Here is a 13,686-nt window from a genome sequence, read left to right as displayed (position 1 = left end):
TTTTCTCCAGTGACTCCTCTGGTCTTAATTCCTCCCCTAGCATAGGTTCATTAAATACTGGAGTGTTGAATATCCCACCTCTTTGGAAAAATTACTCTGATGTTTTTCTCATGTGGTTTGTACTTGTTATATGAAATTGTCATGGAAATCATGACTGCAAAAGACTTACCAAGTGACCGGCCATGCTGCATGATAATGCTTGAGTTGAGCGAGCCTGGGAGAGAGTAAGCTGAAGGGGAGAACGGCCTTTGATAGTAACTCATTGGGCTCACAGCACCTCCTGAGTTTCCATTCACCGTTATCTGGCTCTGAGAAGAGAGTTGAGACATCCAGGCAAAGTGAGGAATATAAGGAACACAACCGTTTGGATTTACATATCATGAAGCAATCTATCCTATTCTAAAAGAATCAATCTTTTCTGGCAAAGCATCAGAAAGGCATGATAAACCACTGGCTTCTCCCTATTGCAATCTCATTTAGTACTTTACGGGTCTCTTTTTGGTTTCTTGAGAATTTATTGTTTTGATTGATTTATATCTGAGTATATTATATCCCCAGCGAGATCTTAAGATACTTGTTGGAGATAGTCATATATGTGCTGCTTTTATGTTTTTTTATAATGTTTGACCTGTGCTAATAACATAGTAGATATTCAATGGATACATATTCTAATTGAATTGGATCAACTTAGTTCACAGAGGCTGAGCTCACCACTATTAAGGATGCCTCTCTATCCGCAACACAGCGCCGAGCCTGGGCACGGGGGAGATTACATAATGCATGCAAATGAGACAAAACATTAGTAAGAGCATTTGGTTAAAATACTTTACAGCTGAATACACACAAACACAGATAAAGAACCATCATTTGCGAACCTTTTCTCCTTTTCTACTGATCCTAAAACAAATTAAACTTCTACAAGACAGGCCTGAAATGTAGGTAGTCAATTACTTACATATTTCCTTGATTTTTCATTTTAAAGCTCATGTTTTGAAAATGGCCAAGAGTTAATTTAATTTCATATTTTTATAGCCATACCACATCTGCCCTGGGGTCAATAAATATTCCATCACAGTGATTGTGCTTACTGATTAAGTGCTTCTCTGAGCTATTACAGAAACCACTCTCCTGTCACAAACCACCATATCTTATAGGTCTTATACCTGAATAGCACTGGACATTCAAATGATCCGAGGCACTGGCCCACCCAAATGCCTCAGAGCCTGTCTACAAGTTTGATAAATTACCTGAGAATATTTTTGCCACCTTGCCCAAATTGGTTTGGTTGTTCTTTGTAAATATAATTATGGTACTCTTGCTATAATGTGTTACAATGAGTGTTAAAAGCAGAATTCTTATTAAAAACCATCATGTTACTGTGTTACTACACTTAGAAAAGTTGGCTTGAATCCTATTTTGATAGTTGCAATAATATTGATTATGGGTTAAGAAAGTAAATATTGCAAATAGACTTCATCTTTCATCATGTGAAACGGACCAGGATTTTACTAATGAAATAATACCATTAGAATTTTAGAAAATACTTTATTGTTATAGTGTAATACTTATTAGGAAAATCGTCTCATGGACGACCTATGTGCAATTTGACCTGCAACTTGAAACTAAGTTCAGTTCCAGTTAGCTCTGATTGTGCCTGTAAGACTATATGTATGTAGGCCTTTCAAGCTCCTAAGGAGTCTTAAATATAGCAAATTGAATTGGTTAGTACATAATTTTATATGCTATTACTGTTCTGTGTTTTTGGTTAAAGGCCCTACTATTCCTTGAAGTTTTAAAACGGAGAACTATTGAAAACATAGTAGAACATGGGGAACCCCAGGACCACTGAGCTTCTGGCTGTACTGGCAGGTAGGGTGTTAGCCCTGCAAAGTGAGGGCTTTTTTTTTGTTTGTTTGTTTGTTTTGTTTTTTCTGTAGCCAGTCACTAATGGGAACATTTCATGGCAAAGTTTTATACCCAACCATTGAATGAATACTAAACCCCATTTAAAGTATTGTTAAGTATTTAAGAAAGATACTAAAAAGTCTTTTGTCTTCTATAATTGCGATGTCTTGAAAAGCATGTGACTTATAATATTTCTCCATGCATGAAATTTTCAGGTTTATGACATTGACATGACATAAAAATTATGTAGCACAACTAAAATTTCGTTTACAATGGTGCTTATTTCAAACTTCATCATAAAATCAATTTTAGAAAAGAATTCTCCACTTTTTTTGTTTGCCTAAAGTTAGATACCTTTCAAACTGAAGCCATTGTCTATGCATTATATGTGATGGCAAATGTGTGCGTTAGGAGCGCCTGGGTGGCTCAGTCCGTTAAGTGTCTGACTCTTGGTTTCAGCTCAGGTCGTGATCTCACAGTTCGTGGGTTTGAGCCCTATGTCGGGTTATATGCTGGCAGTGCAGAGCCTGCTTGTGATTCTCTCGCTCCCTCTCTCTCTGCCCCACCCCTGCTTGTACCCTCATGCTCTCTCTCTCGAAATAAATTAACTTAAAAAAAAAAAAAAAAGAAAATCTGTGCCTTAAAATCTGAAAGCATTTAGTTATTCATAAATCATTTGCTAGGGACTCTTGCCATATAGACATATTTAAATGATATCATTTGTATGGGGACTATTTATATATTGCTCTAAATGAAAGATGAATTATTGGTATATAAAACAATAAATGAATTCATAAATGTCTAACCCAGAATGGCTCAGGAAAAACAATTCCAAAAGATCAGAGGGCTAAATTTCTGCAGTGTAGACTAGGAGTATTTACATCATTCGCCCCTATAAGACAGATAGGTTCAAAAGATGTAGCGGTTAGTGAAAGAGAAGCGAGAATTAGCGTCATGCGGTCAGCAATTATGTATGCGAGAAACAAGGGTATGTGAACTATTCACACAGGATAAATTCATGTGAATCTCAGAGGTAAACTGTTATCTACCAGGATTTAAGACTGGGTTAAAATTTTGGAAAAATGTTAAGACTTTTGCTATAACTCGATCATCATAATATATGTATACTTATCTAAATTTCTGAGATAATTTATTATTTTTTTGAGATAACTACTTATCAAAGCAAATCACTGTACAACTCATTAGCTAGAGCAACACAGTGTAAATATAAATGACTCTGAAATGAATCAGAATAGGGGCGCCCGGGTGGCTCAGTGGGTTAAGCGTCTGACTTTGGCTCGGGTCATGATCTCTCTGTTTTTGAGTTCGAGCCCCGCGTCGGGCTCTGTGCTGACGGCTCGGAGCCTGGAGCCTGCTTCGGATTCTGTGTCTCCCTCTCTGCCTCCCCACCTTACACTCCCCCATGCCCCGCTCCACTCATGCTCTGTCTCTCTCAAAAATAAATAAACATTAAAAAAAAAATTTTTTTTTAATGAATCAGAAGACAGTTGACTTTTTCAGCCGAAAGTAGGCTTATGAGGATGACTGTAGAGGATTTTCTGGACAGGCTGTGCGGAATCGGTTTAGGTATAATTTACACCTATGTGAATAAAAACGCTTGGCAGCAAAGTGAGATGGCAGACGAGAAATCAATCGGTCCTTGTGTCTGGCCCGTGGAGATCTGTTTAAAAAGTGGCGGAGGCAAAGGAAGGAAGAATAATGTCCCGCATGGCCGCCTGGTGCTGCAATCTGTCACAGATGACCTCTGACCCACGGGTCGGGAAGGTGTTTCAGAATGGTCAGGGACGTCGGGGGCACCTGGGTGGCTCAGTCAGTTAAGCAGAACGGTCAGGGATGTCAGAGTCAGCTTCCTGAGCGCATGTGGGATGGTTGGGGAGAACTCACCGGAGGAGCAGGACAAGTCTGTAAGTGAGAGAGTCTGCGGTGTGGCTGTGGGCAGGGAGGACAGGAGCGAGGGGAAGGGGTTTGCAAAAAGCAGTGTGAAAGGCTCGCGGTGGGGGGGGGAGGGTCTATGCAGGTGTGAAGGCCCCAGATCAGCAGGTGGTGACAGAGTCGGTGAGGCTGGGCTGGGGTCACCGTCAGGTAAGAAGTGGTTCAGTTCAAAAGCACCACGGAAGGAAAAGCGTGAAGAAGCTTCTGGTGTGCTTTGCCTGTGAGCCTGTGAAGCATTTACCTCTGGCACATGGGCAGCTAAGTTCTGGTTTCCAGGCTGAGTATGAGGGAAACATAACAAGAGATATAAATTATTCAGTTAATAAGGACATCTCTTTTTGCAATGTGGCAGAGAAGGCTTTATTCAGCTTAATCATCAGCTGTATTTGCAAGCCCTTTTAAGAAATATATTCAAAGGATTAGTTACCGGCATTCAGTACAGAGCAAGCATGAAAAAGTGAGGAAAATAAATCCAGTAAGTGTTTTTGGAAATAAGACCAGTTTTCACGTAGCACTGCATTGTAATTTGGGGTGGGGGCTTGAGAGGCTTGGCATCATGGAATTTTTCCCTCAGAAGTTTTGTATTGTGTCTCTGTGACAGCAAAATAATATCAGGTCGTCTATTGGCCAGCAGAATTCCTTTCGCTTCAACAGAAAAATCTTATAGCAGATTTCCCCCGACTGCCTCCCCCCTGGAAATAATCCCCCCCAAAAAAACCAGGTTACCCCATTTTTTTTCTGACTTACAGATCTAAAGAATGATGGAACTAAAAACAATGAAGTGGAAAGGATATTTTGATTTCACTATAAAACACTAAAAGAATTGAACTTTAAAACATCCTAACTGTGCAAATGGAGACACCTGTTTGTGAAAATGAAGTGAAGACAAAAACCAGCCCCTGATGATGGTTAGAAGGTACCTTAGTTGGTTAGAGCCACTGTTGGTTTTAAGTCTTAGGTAAAGGAGAAAGAAACTGGAGAAAAATAAGTTTTAATGCCTCTAAGGCTATATAACCCAAGAGGTTAAAAACCATGGTGGAGGGGCTGTCTGTAAAAGGAAGAGAGTGGATGGCCCATTACAGGCTTTATAGCTATCTCTTCTGACCATTGTGATGTCTACCCACACATGTCGACTGTGATGATAAACATCAGCCTCATCATGAGTAAATGAAATTTTGAAGCAAAAAAGAATTTTTTTTTCTTAATTCTTCCTTTCCCCCTTCAGAATAGAGGTTTTTTTGTTTTGTTTTTGTTTTTGTTTTTGAGTGTTTGGTGTGGTGCCAGTTGTAAGACAGATAGCCAGAAGTATTGCAGGACATTGATACCAGGGGGAGGAATGAATTAAAGAAAACTGTATAAACTTAGAAATCTTGCCTAGGAAAAGTTTAGGTGATACTATTCGGTGTTCTTGGCCAGCCAGCATTTTCCTAACAGTTGGTGCCATACACCTGTTCCTCTCATAAAAAGTCATAATTAATTTTTTTCTTCAGCCTTTTAAACAAATACTTCTAAAACAAATACGTAAAAAGGTTTCTCTTAGTCACAGCTTAAAAAATTTGATGAAGACTATTGACTCTTAAGAAAAGTGTACAAATTCATGCCTACGTAAAATTCTGCATAAACTTTGGGGATTGTGGATACCATAATCCAACAATCTGATTTCTCAACTTGTTCAATTAATCTAACAAGTTAAGAAATTCCAACCCTGGATAAAAAGACAGGTTTCCTTATCCTATTTTTATTTAATATGATTGCTGTTGTTGTTGTTTAAACACACTTGTTTTGAAAGTGATACTTTTTTACTGTCTCTATGGGTTTTTTTTTAACGTTTTATTTATTTTTGAGGGAGCGCGAGTCAGGGAGGGGCAGAGAGAGGGGACAGAGGATCTGAAGCGGGCTCTGTGCCGACAAGAGAGAGCCTGATGTGGGGCTTGAACTTACGAACTACAAGATCATGACCTGAGCCGAAGTTGGACGCTCAACCAACTGAGCCACCCAGATGCCCCCTTTACTGTATACAGTTTTAAAATCTCTAGAATTAACTGACAGAAATCTCCAAGTTACCCAGAATTTAAAATATTCTCGTAGTAATGTATGCATGTTATTATTACATTTTTATAATAAAGTAAAATTACATTATTATGAAGTAAAGCTATAATATTATGAAACTACAATAATTATAATTTAAAATGTAAGGATTTTGCTAGAATTCTGAATGCAATTCAATACAAAGCTATCTCGGGTGAGTACGTTGTCCATGGAATTTCTCATAATAATGTAATTTCACTGAAGAGCTTTCCATGGAACATGGGTCTCTTTAGTTTTACTTATGCTCAGTGACAATTCTGTTAAATAATATAAATCATGCCAAAGGATTTGAGTTATCTGCTCAAAGGAGTTCCTTCCCCTTCAAAATTAAAAGGAAAAGCTAATGGCTGTATCTCTCCCTGGATTGGCTTACCGTATGTATCCTTTTGGACTTGAAACATGTCAAATGCTAAAGCAGATTGTCTCTAAAACCACTGTTGTCGTGGGTAATATGATCAGTTTGTTTGTGTGGCATTGTGTCTAGGAATGGTCTCTATCCATTCATTTGTTCTTTCAAGAGCTTGTCTGCAGAACTCTTCCACTTTGCCAATTTCTCTCCCTACCTCCTGATATGCTCACAATTTTGAGTCCTAATGCGCGTGTGTGTAACAGATGGAATGCATCTTGGTGAGTCATACCACATTTAAATTGCTATAGATGAAACTAAGAAAAAAAAAATCAAGTCTATAGGTTACTCACACAAAAGCTTTGAAATAGCTTGCCATAAAGATGTAAATTGCATCTTAGACTAGTTTTTTGCATGACCCTGGTCTCCTCGTTGATGAGATGCCCTCTTAGACACAGCAGGAGAGAAAACCACATGCTACATGTTTCTCTGAGGAAAATGTGATAAGAGTGGGGGCAAGAGCCTGAAAAGGGAAGAGGAAGTATGTTGTCAATCCAGACTACTTGGAGTAGGAAACACTAACGTAAAAAACAAGAGAATTTGTTTTCCTGCTGAATTTCGTGGCAGATAGACAGATGACTGCAGAAAATCATCATAGTTGTTTTGTGTCTCCATCTTCCAAGACATGTAAGGTTAAGGTGCTTGGCTGTAGGCCCACAGTCCCCAACTTTTGTGGGTATAAGTTCCTTTTCACTTTCTCCAACTGTTGAGCTGGGAGGGAGAGAGGAGCTAGAGACACCAGTTTGCTGCTGCCTGGTTTCTACAAAGGAAAGGGACAGCGCTTAAACCCCAAGGTACTCAATATTCCAAGAGAGAGCAGCATTGAACATCTGGGTCCGCGTGAATTCAACCCAGAATGCTAAGGTGAAGTTGTGGATGAAAGAGATCACTAACTCGAGGCTGGACTCCTTGAGGAACTAAGGAATGAGGCGGCTCAGGAAGGATGAGTTTCAGCAGCGGAAAAGGTGTATTGGTCGTGCGTAGGCCTTGCCAACTCAAGTGCCTACCCAGGGCCAGCGATGTACCCAGAATGGGTAGATCAGGTCAGGCGTTAGATAAGAGGGAATAGTGAGAACCACAGTAGGATGGAGAAGGCATGTTCCTCCTAAAGGCGGCCAAATTAGAAATAAAATAAACCCCGTGGCAGGCCAGCCAAACGTATCTATAGTTACAAGGCCGTGGGCCGTCAGTTTGCTGACCCTGTAGATCCAGAAGCTGGAGGTGAGAAAAGGGTCGTTGGCTGTGGGCTGGGTATAAAACTGGGGCACCGGGAAAGGAAGCATAGTCTGGCAACTCCAGGCCTCAGGGGACATGAGGAGACCCTTATCTTGGGTGCAAAATTGAAAGGAGTGACAAAAATTCAGTACCTGGGGGGAACCTGAGTGGCTCAGTCAGTTCAGTGTCTGGCTCTTGATTTCAACTCAGGTCATGATTTCACAAACTGTGAGATCGAACCCTGCATCAGTCTCCACACTGAGCATGGAGCCTGCTTGGGATTCTGTCTTTCTCTCTCTCTCTCTCTTTCTGTCCCTCCCCTGTGCATGCACTCTCTCTCTCTCAAAATTAAAAAAAAAAAAAAATTCAGTAATTGAGACAAACATTATTTTCATGCAATCTTAGAAAAAAAAAAAAACAAAATCAATGTCCCCCCCAAAATCCATACAGAACCAAATGCCAAAAATTTAAATAACATGACAAGTCACACTGAAGACCAAGGAAAAAGGAAAAAATTGTATCCTGGATTTTTTAATGAAAGCAAACCCATCAGTAAAATTTCCCAAATCTTCTTTTTCCTGAACTCATTTTCAGTGGAGAGAATAGCTGTGTTAGACAATTTCCCCTTGACTAACAATGATCACAAAGAAGACAATTTTCAATTAAGAGGAAGTAAGATTATAATAAATTCTGTTTGTGTAAATAAAATATTGAAACGTAATGTTGGTTTTAATGCACCTACTTTTTAAACTTTCGAATATTTTAAAAATGACTTCAATGTTCTAGAAAAAATTAACAATACATAACAACATATATATACGGGCACATATTTTTATTTCTGTCTTGGGCTCCAGTTGCCTTGACATGCTACTGTGGTCTGGGACCTTAATCTTGTAGGTGTCCTTTCCCGAGGAGCATACAGAATACTTGAGAAATATCAGGCAAGGGATTTGACTGGTTTTATTCTCTATTTTTCCATAGAGTAGACAGTAATTTACTTGAATAAAAAAATCTAGGAGGGAATTACATAAGAATCAATCCCCTTATATTGAGAAATCATTTATATTTTATTGGGTGTCATAATGGTTCTTTCATTATTTTTTTTTCTCTTCACTCGTTGGATAAAGGTACTAAAATTTCTACTAACTTAAGGGAATGGTGTCTTATGTTGATTTTAAAACACTACCAGGATAACTGGAGTTGACCGTTGAAAATGGATGACCAAATAATGGAAATTGCTGATGGGTACTTATAATGGAGTTTTGTAATATAATTATCCATCTCATTGTTAAGACTTTGAATTTCCATAATTTTTAAATAAACAATTTAAGAATTTTTAGGAAAAGTAAAAGTCAATCTTTACCCCCCCCCCCCCCGCCCCTTCCTGCTTCTGTAATAATCAACCTCCTCTCTCTGCCCGTCCTGAGGATGCTGGGAAGGAAGTACCTGGCAGCCATGTTTGTATTAGGCAATTCCATTTCTCTGGCCACAGCTGATTGTTCAGGAGAATAACTGAACTGAACTGGGCCAATTAGGCACTTCCTCCCGCCAGGGAATTTGAATTATATGACACTGAATGCCCCAGTCAGGCAGTAGTGTTCCCCACAACCCCAGACACAAGTTCATGCATAACTGGCACCAGAAAATGTCATAGGAATCCACAGACAACTTGAAGCAATGAGAGAATAGAAGCTAAGAGAGAACGAGGCTGACTCACAGAGGACAGAAGGAACTAGGTGGCATCTAAAATGGAGAAAGAGTAGCTAACTGGTCATTCCCCTGTTCCCCGAAGGCCTGGCTGTACCACTGGCATTTCAGTGATACAAGATTGCCCTATAGTCTCATAAGGAAGACCCTTTTACCAGAGATCTTAACAGCATTATAGTCCCTACCTGTGGGTGCAAGTTATCCAAAATTGTCACCCAGATTCGGACACACAGTGTGGTATCTGATCAGGGGAGTGAATATTTCCACTGTCCTCTGTGGTACTCTGATGGAGAATATGATTTTGAATCTAGGAAGGTGTCATATTTTAAGAATGTTGCCAGAAGATGGGGTTCAGGAGTCAGATTATCTCAGAAAATAGAGGCAGTGGAAGCTACTGGTAGAGCTGTGGATCTGGAGTCAGACAGACTTGGGCAGGTCATTTAGTCTCCCTTGGCCTCCGTTTCCTCATGTGTAAAATGTGGACATTAGTAAAACCCATCTCCTAAAGCTGGTGAAAATTAAGTGTGGAAATGTACGTAAAGTACTTAGTATAGTACCAAAAAAAGCATTTAGTACAAAAAAAAAATGAAATGCCTGGAAAGCACAGGCATGCTTTGCACAAAGCAAAGAGCAGGGTAAGGAGAACATTAATATGAAAACTGCCATCAGCTGACAGCATAACAGACTCACAAAGAAGAATATGGGATGTTGGTTGGCCGTCCTAATGGAACACATGAGCGATCGGTGTGGTATTGATGGGATTGGTCCAGAAAGCATACTTTGTATTCTAAACCTTTCTTACCATTCTGCACTGCTGACGTTTATTCATTATTTTGCCTTCCTTAACTTAGACGTCTTGATTGCATGGAGCACTGAGATGACTTTGCTCCTTCCTCTACGTGACAGCGAGATAAATTCTCCTCCGAGTCTCTAACATATGTGCAGCCACAGCTGTGAAAGTAGGCTCTGACAAATGATTGATTAGGTTATTTCATCATAGAAGGGTCGAGATTACCCTCCTGAAGCAACGGGAACAGCATTCACAAATGCCAGGGAAAATACTTAGGGTGTCGCTTTTGCTGTCTTTTCAAAGCTTCTGGCTTAGACCTCCGCTTATCTGACACTGAAGAACAATGTGACTTTTTTAGCAACAGGGTATCTGTTCCCACAGTGATAGTCGGGTAACACACCTCATTTTGGTTCTATTTATAAATTAGTAAGAAAATCAAACACTATGTTCAATTATCAAATATGGAGAGAATAGAAATTCCTAAAAGTAGGTTGCTGTTTTCTTCTTAAACCAACGGACAGACTTTAACAAAAACAGCAAAAAAAAAAAAAAAAAAAAAAAAAAAAAAAAAAAAAAAAAAAAAAAAGTAAATAGAATTCGTAGAACACTGAAGTTTCCTTTTCACTTCTCAGTGTAGAGAATTTTTGTTTCTTGGGTCTGGTAATTTCTTGGGAGGCTAATTCTTTATAATGGAGCCTATATTGGGCTGATTCATAGAGTGTAGCCTACAGCTCTCAGTATTTGATGAGACTTCTCACCAGAACGTGGAGTGTAAGTATTTAAAATGCAAAGGTCACCATTGTGAGAGGCCATTACGTGGAAAATGAGACTTAACAATGCCCATTTTTCACAATTGGCAAGATGGGGAAACAGCCTAAATATGGATCAGTGGAAGAATGGAGTAAAGAAAGTGTGATATGTACATACAATGGAATGCTATTCAGTCTTAAGAAAGAAAGAAATCCTGTCACATGAGGCACAGATGAACCTTGAGGACATTATGCTCGGTGAAATAAACCAGTCACAGAAAGACAAATCTTGCACGATCCCGCTTACATGAGGTATTTAAGACAGTCAAACTCAGAGAAGCAGAGAACAGGAAATCGGTTGCCAGGGGCAGGGGCGGGGGGTTGGGAGGGACGTGGGTTGCTGTTCAACAGGTATAATGTTTCAGTTATGCCACATGAATACGTTCTGAAGATCTGCCCTGCAACATTGTGGCTATAGTTAACGATACGCTTTAAAATCTGTTAAAAGGGTAGATCTCATGTTAAATATTCTTACTACAATCAATCAATCAATCAATCAATAAAAGCAAACCCAAAGTGCAATAATCTCATGCCACCTTTTGACAAAATGCTATAAAGGGCAACACACTCTCATCATGGAACACACAGTAGGTGAGATGAAATAAACTTTAATCCACTCCTAAAAAAATGTGTTGTGGAAAACAACAGATTTCCTTTTCCCCATCAGAGGTAGAGTTTGGAAAAAGGATACTATTTTAAAATAACAACTTCTACATATCGAGGGGTTACTATGTAGCAGGCTCTACACCAGACTCCTTGTATACAGTATCTTATTCAAACTTCACAGGGGATGAATGCCGTTATTATCCCCATTTTACAGATGAAAGACTGAGGCTCAGAGAGGGAGAATCACTGGATGAAAGGGCTTACAATAATAAGGCCTTGAAAGGATGTCTTTCCAATTGCTCTTCTCCTAGCCTCTCTTAAGCCCACTCCAAGAAAGTCTCCGTACCCACAACTAAGTCCAGGATGACTTAGCAGAACTCATCATACACTTGCCCCATCAGCAGTATTTGTGCAGTTAACCATCTCTTCCTTCTCCATATACTTTCCTTGCTGGGCTTTTAGGATACGACATGTTCCTGGATTTCCTCCTCCTTTAGTGGATGCTTCTTTTAGTCTCCTCTGCTGGTTCCTTCTTTTACTATTGGGATGCTCTTGGGCTCAGTCCTCGGGCCTCTTGTTTTCTCAGTACTCATGCCCTGGTGATCTCATTCAGTCTCTTGCCTACGAGAACCATCTGTAGGCTGGTATCTCCAACCTGGACCCTTTACCTGAATGCCAGGCTTCTATATTGGACCGCTTACTCCACCCCTGCATGTGGATATCTCATAGACACCTCAAACTTAACCATATCCCAGTGGAACCTCTGATTCTCCCCCAGACCTGCTCTACCCAAAGTTATCCAGTCTGTGTGGGCAAAGGCTGGCAAATTCCATCCTCCTCAGGTGCAAAGATTCAAAACCTTGGAGTCAGCCTTCACTCTTCTCTCTCCCTCACGTCCCCCATGCATTCTGGCAGGCAGTCCTGTTTTCTCTATTTTCACAATACATCCAGAATCTGATTTCTCCTCACCTCTGCTGCTTCTACCCTGCCTCGAGCACCATCATTTCTCACGTAAATGGTTGCAAAAGCCACCTAACTGGCTGCCTGGTCTCCTTTCGCCCTAGCATAGTTTGTTCTCCCCTGAGCTGCCAGAATGATTCAGTTAGACCACGAGTTAAATGACAATTGCGGTAGCCTTGAAATTTCCCAATGGCTCCCATTTTTATTGAGAGTAAAAGTTGAAATCCTTGCAGTGTTTGCAGGGACTGCTGTCATCTGGCCACTGTTACCTCTGACGTCCCCTCTGCCTCCTCTGCGCCTGCCTTTCTCCCTCTCCTTTCCACTGGCTTCCCTGCTGGTCCTCGAGCAGCCCCAGCATGCTTCAGTTTTAAAGCCTTTACACGATGCTCTCTGACAGGAATAGTCTTCCCCCTTCAAAGCTGTTCGGTCTTCTCAATGAGGATCCTTTGACTATCCCAAATAACGTGGAGTCTGCTCCCCGGATCCCTGCTTAGTATTGCTTAGTTATTTACAGAATCTCCTTCTGATGTATATAATCCGCCTATTTAAGTTTTTTTTTTTTTTTTTTTTTTTTTTTTACTAAGTTTTGCCTCTCTCTGGCAAGATTTTAATTCTCAATAGTTTCAAATACAGCTCTGTGACTAGAACAGACTTGACACATAGTAGATACCCAATAAATAATTGTTCAATGAATAACAGTGACAGGTTCTCAACACCTTAATTTGTGTTTCATGCTGATTCTCTGGGGATTATGTAATGAAACCAACTATCTCTGGTCGGCATGGATAGTGACAAAACCGTGGAAAAAGAAAGTTATCGAACTTAAGTTTCCCTGCATATAATAAACTCCTAGTATTTTTAGTTGCTATTATAATTATTGTTATCATATTTCATAGGGGCTTTCAAAAGATATTACCTTAATTCAAAGAAATTTCGCTAATGAATTAATTTTGCATATCACAATCAGCTGATGAAAGAGATCTTTTTAGCAGAGGTATGAAAATACCCGTTTGTCTTTTTTTTTTTTTTTCAATATTTATTTTTGAGACAGAGAGAGACAGAGCATGAACGGGGGAGGGTCAGAGACAGAGGGAGACACAGAATCTGAAACAGGCTCCAGGCTCTGAGCCGTCAGCATGAGCCCGACGCGGGGCTCGAACTCACAGACTGCGAGATCATGACCTGGGCCGAAGTCAGACGCTTAACCGACTGAGCCACCCAGGCTCCCCCCCCCGCCCCCCCCCCCC

At 40.2% G+C, this 13,686-nt stretch overlaps 1 protein-coding gene across 14 annotated transcripts in view; it reads right to left on the bottom strand.

The window, feature by feature from the left end:
• Nucleotides 1–13,686, bottom strand: part of SORBS2 (sorbin and SH3 domain containing 2) — a 221,197-nt gene that overhangs the window by 72,229 nt on the left and 135,282 nt on the right. For all 14 annotated transcript variants that reach the window (XM_049632546.1, XM_049632549.1, XM_049632543.1 and 11 more), the window contains one exon: nucleotides 170–308. In XM_049632546.1, the coding sequence (XP_049488503.1) occupies nucleotides 170–308 (139 nt within the window). The remainder of the gene's footprint in view (nucleotides 1–169; nucleotides 309–13,686) is intronic.

The sequence above is a fragment of the Panthera uncia genome, chromosome B1 (genome assembly GCF_023721935.1).
Source record: "Panthera uncia isolate 11264 chromosome B1, Puncia_PCG_1.0, whole genome shotgun sequence".
In the NCBI taxonomy this organism is placed as follows: Eukaryota; Metazoa; Chordata; class Mammalia; order Carnivora; family Felidae; genus Panthera; species Panthera uncia.
This window is presented reverse-complemented; position numbering and strand designations above follow the sequence as displayed.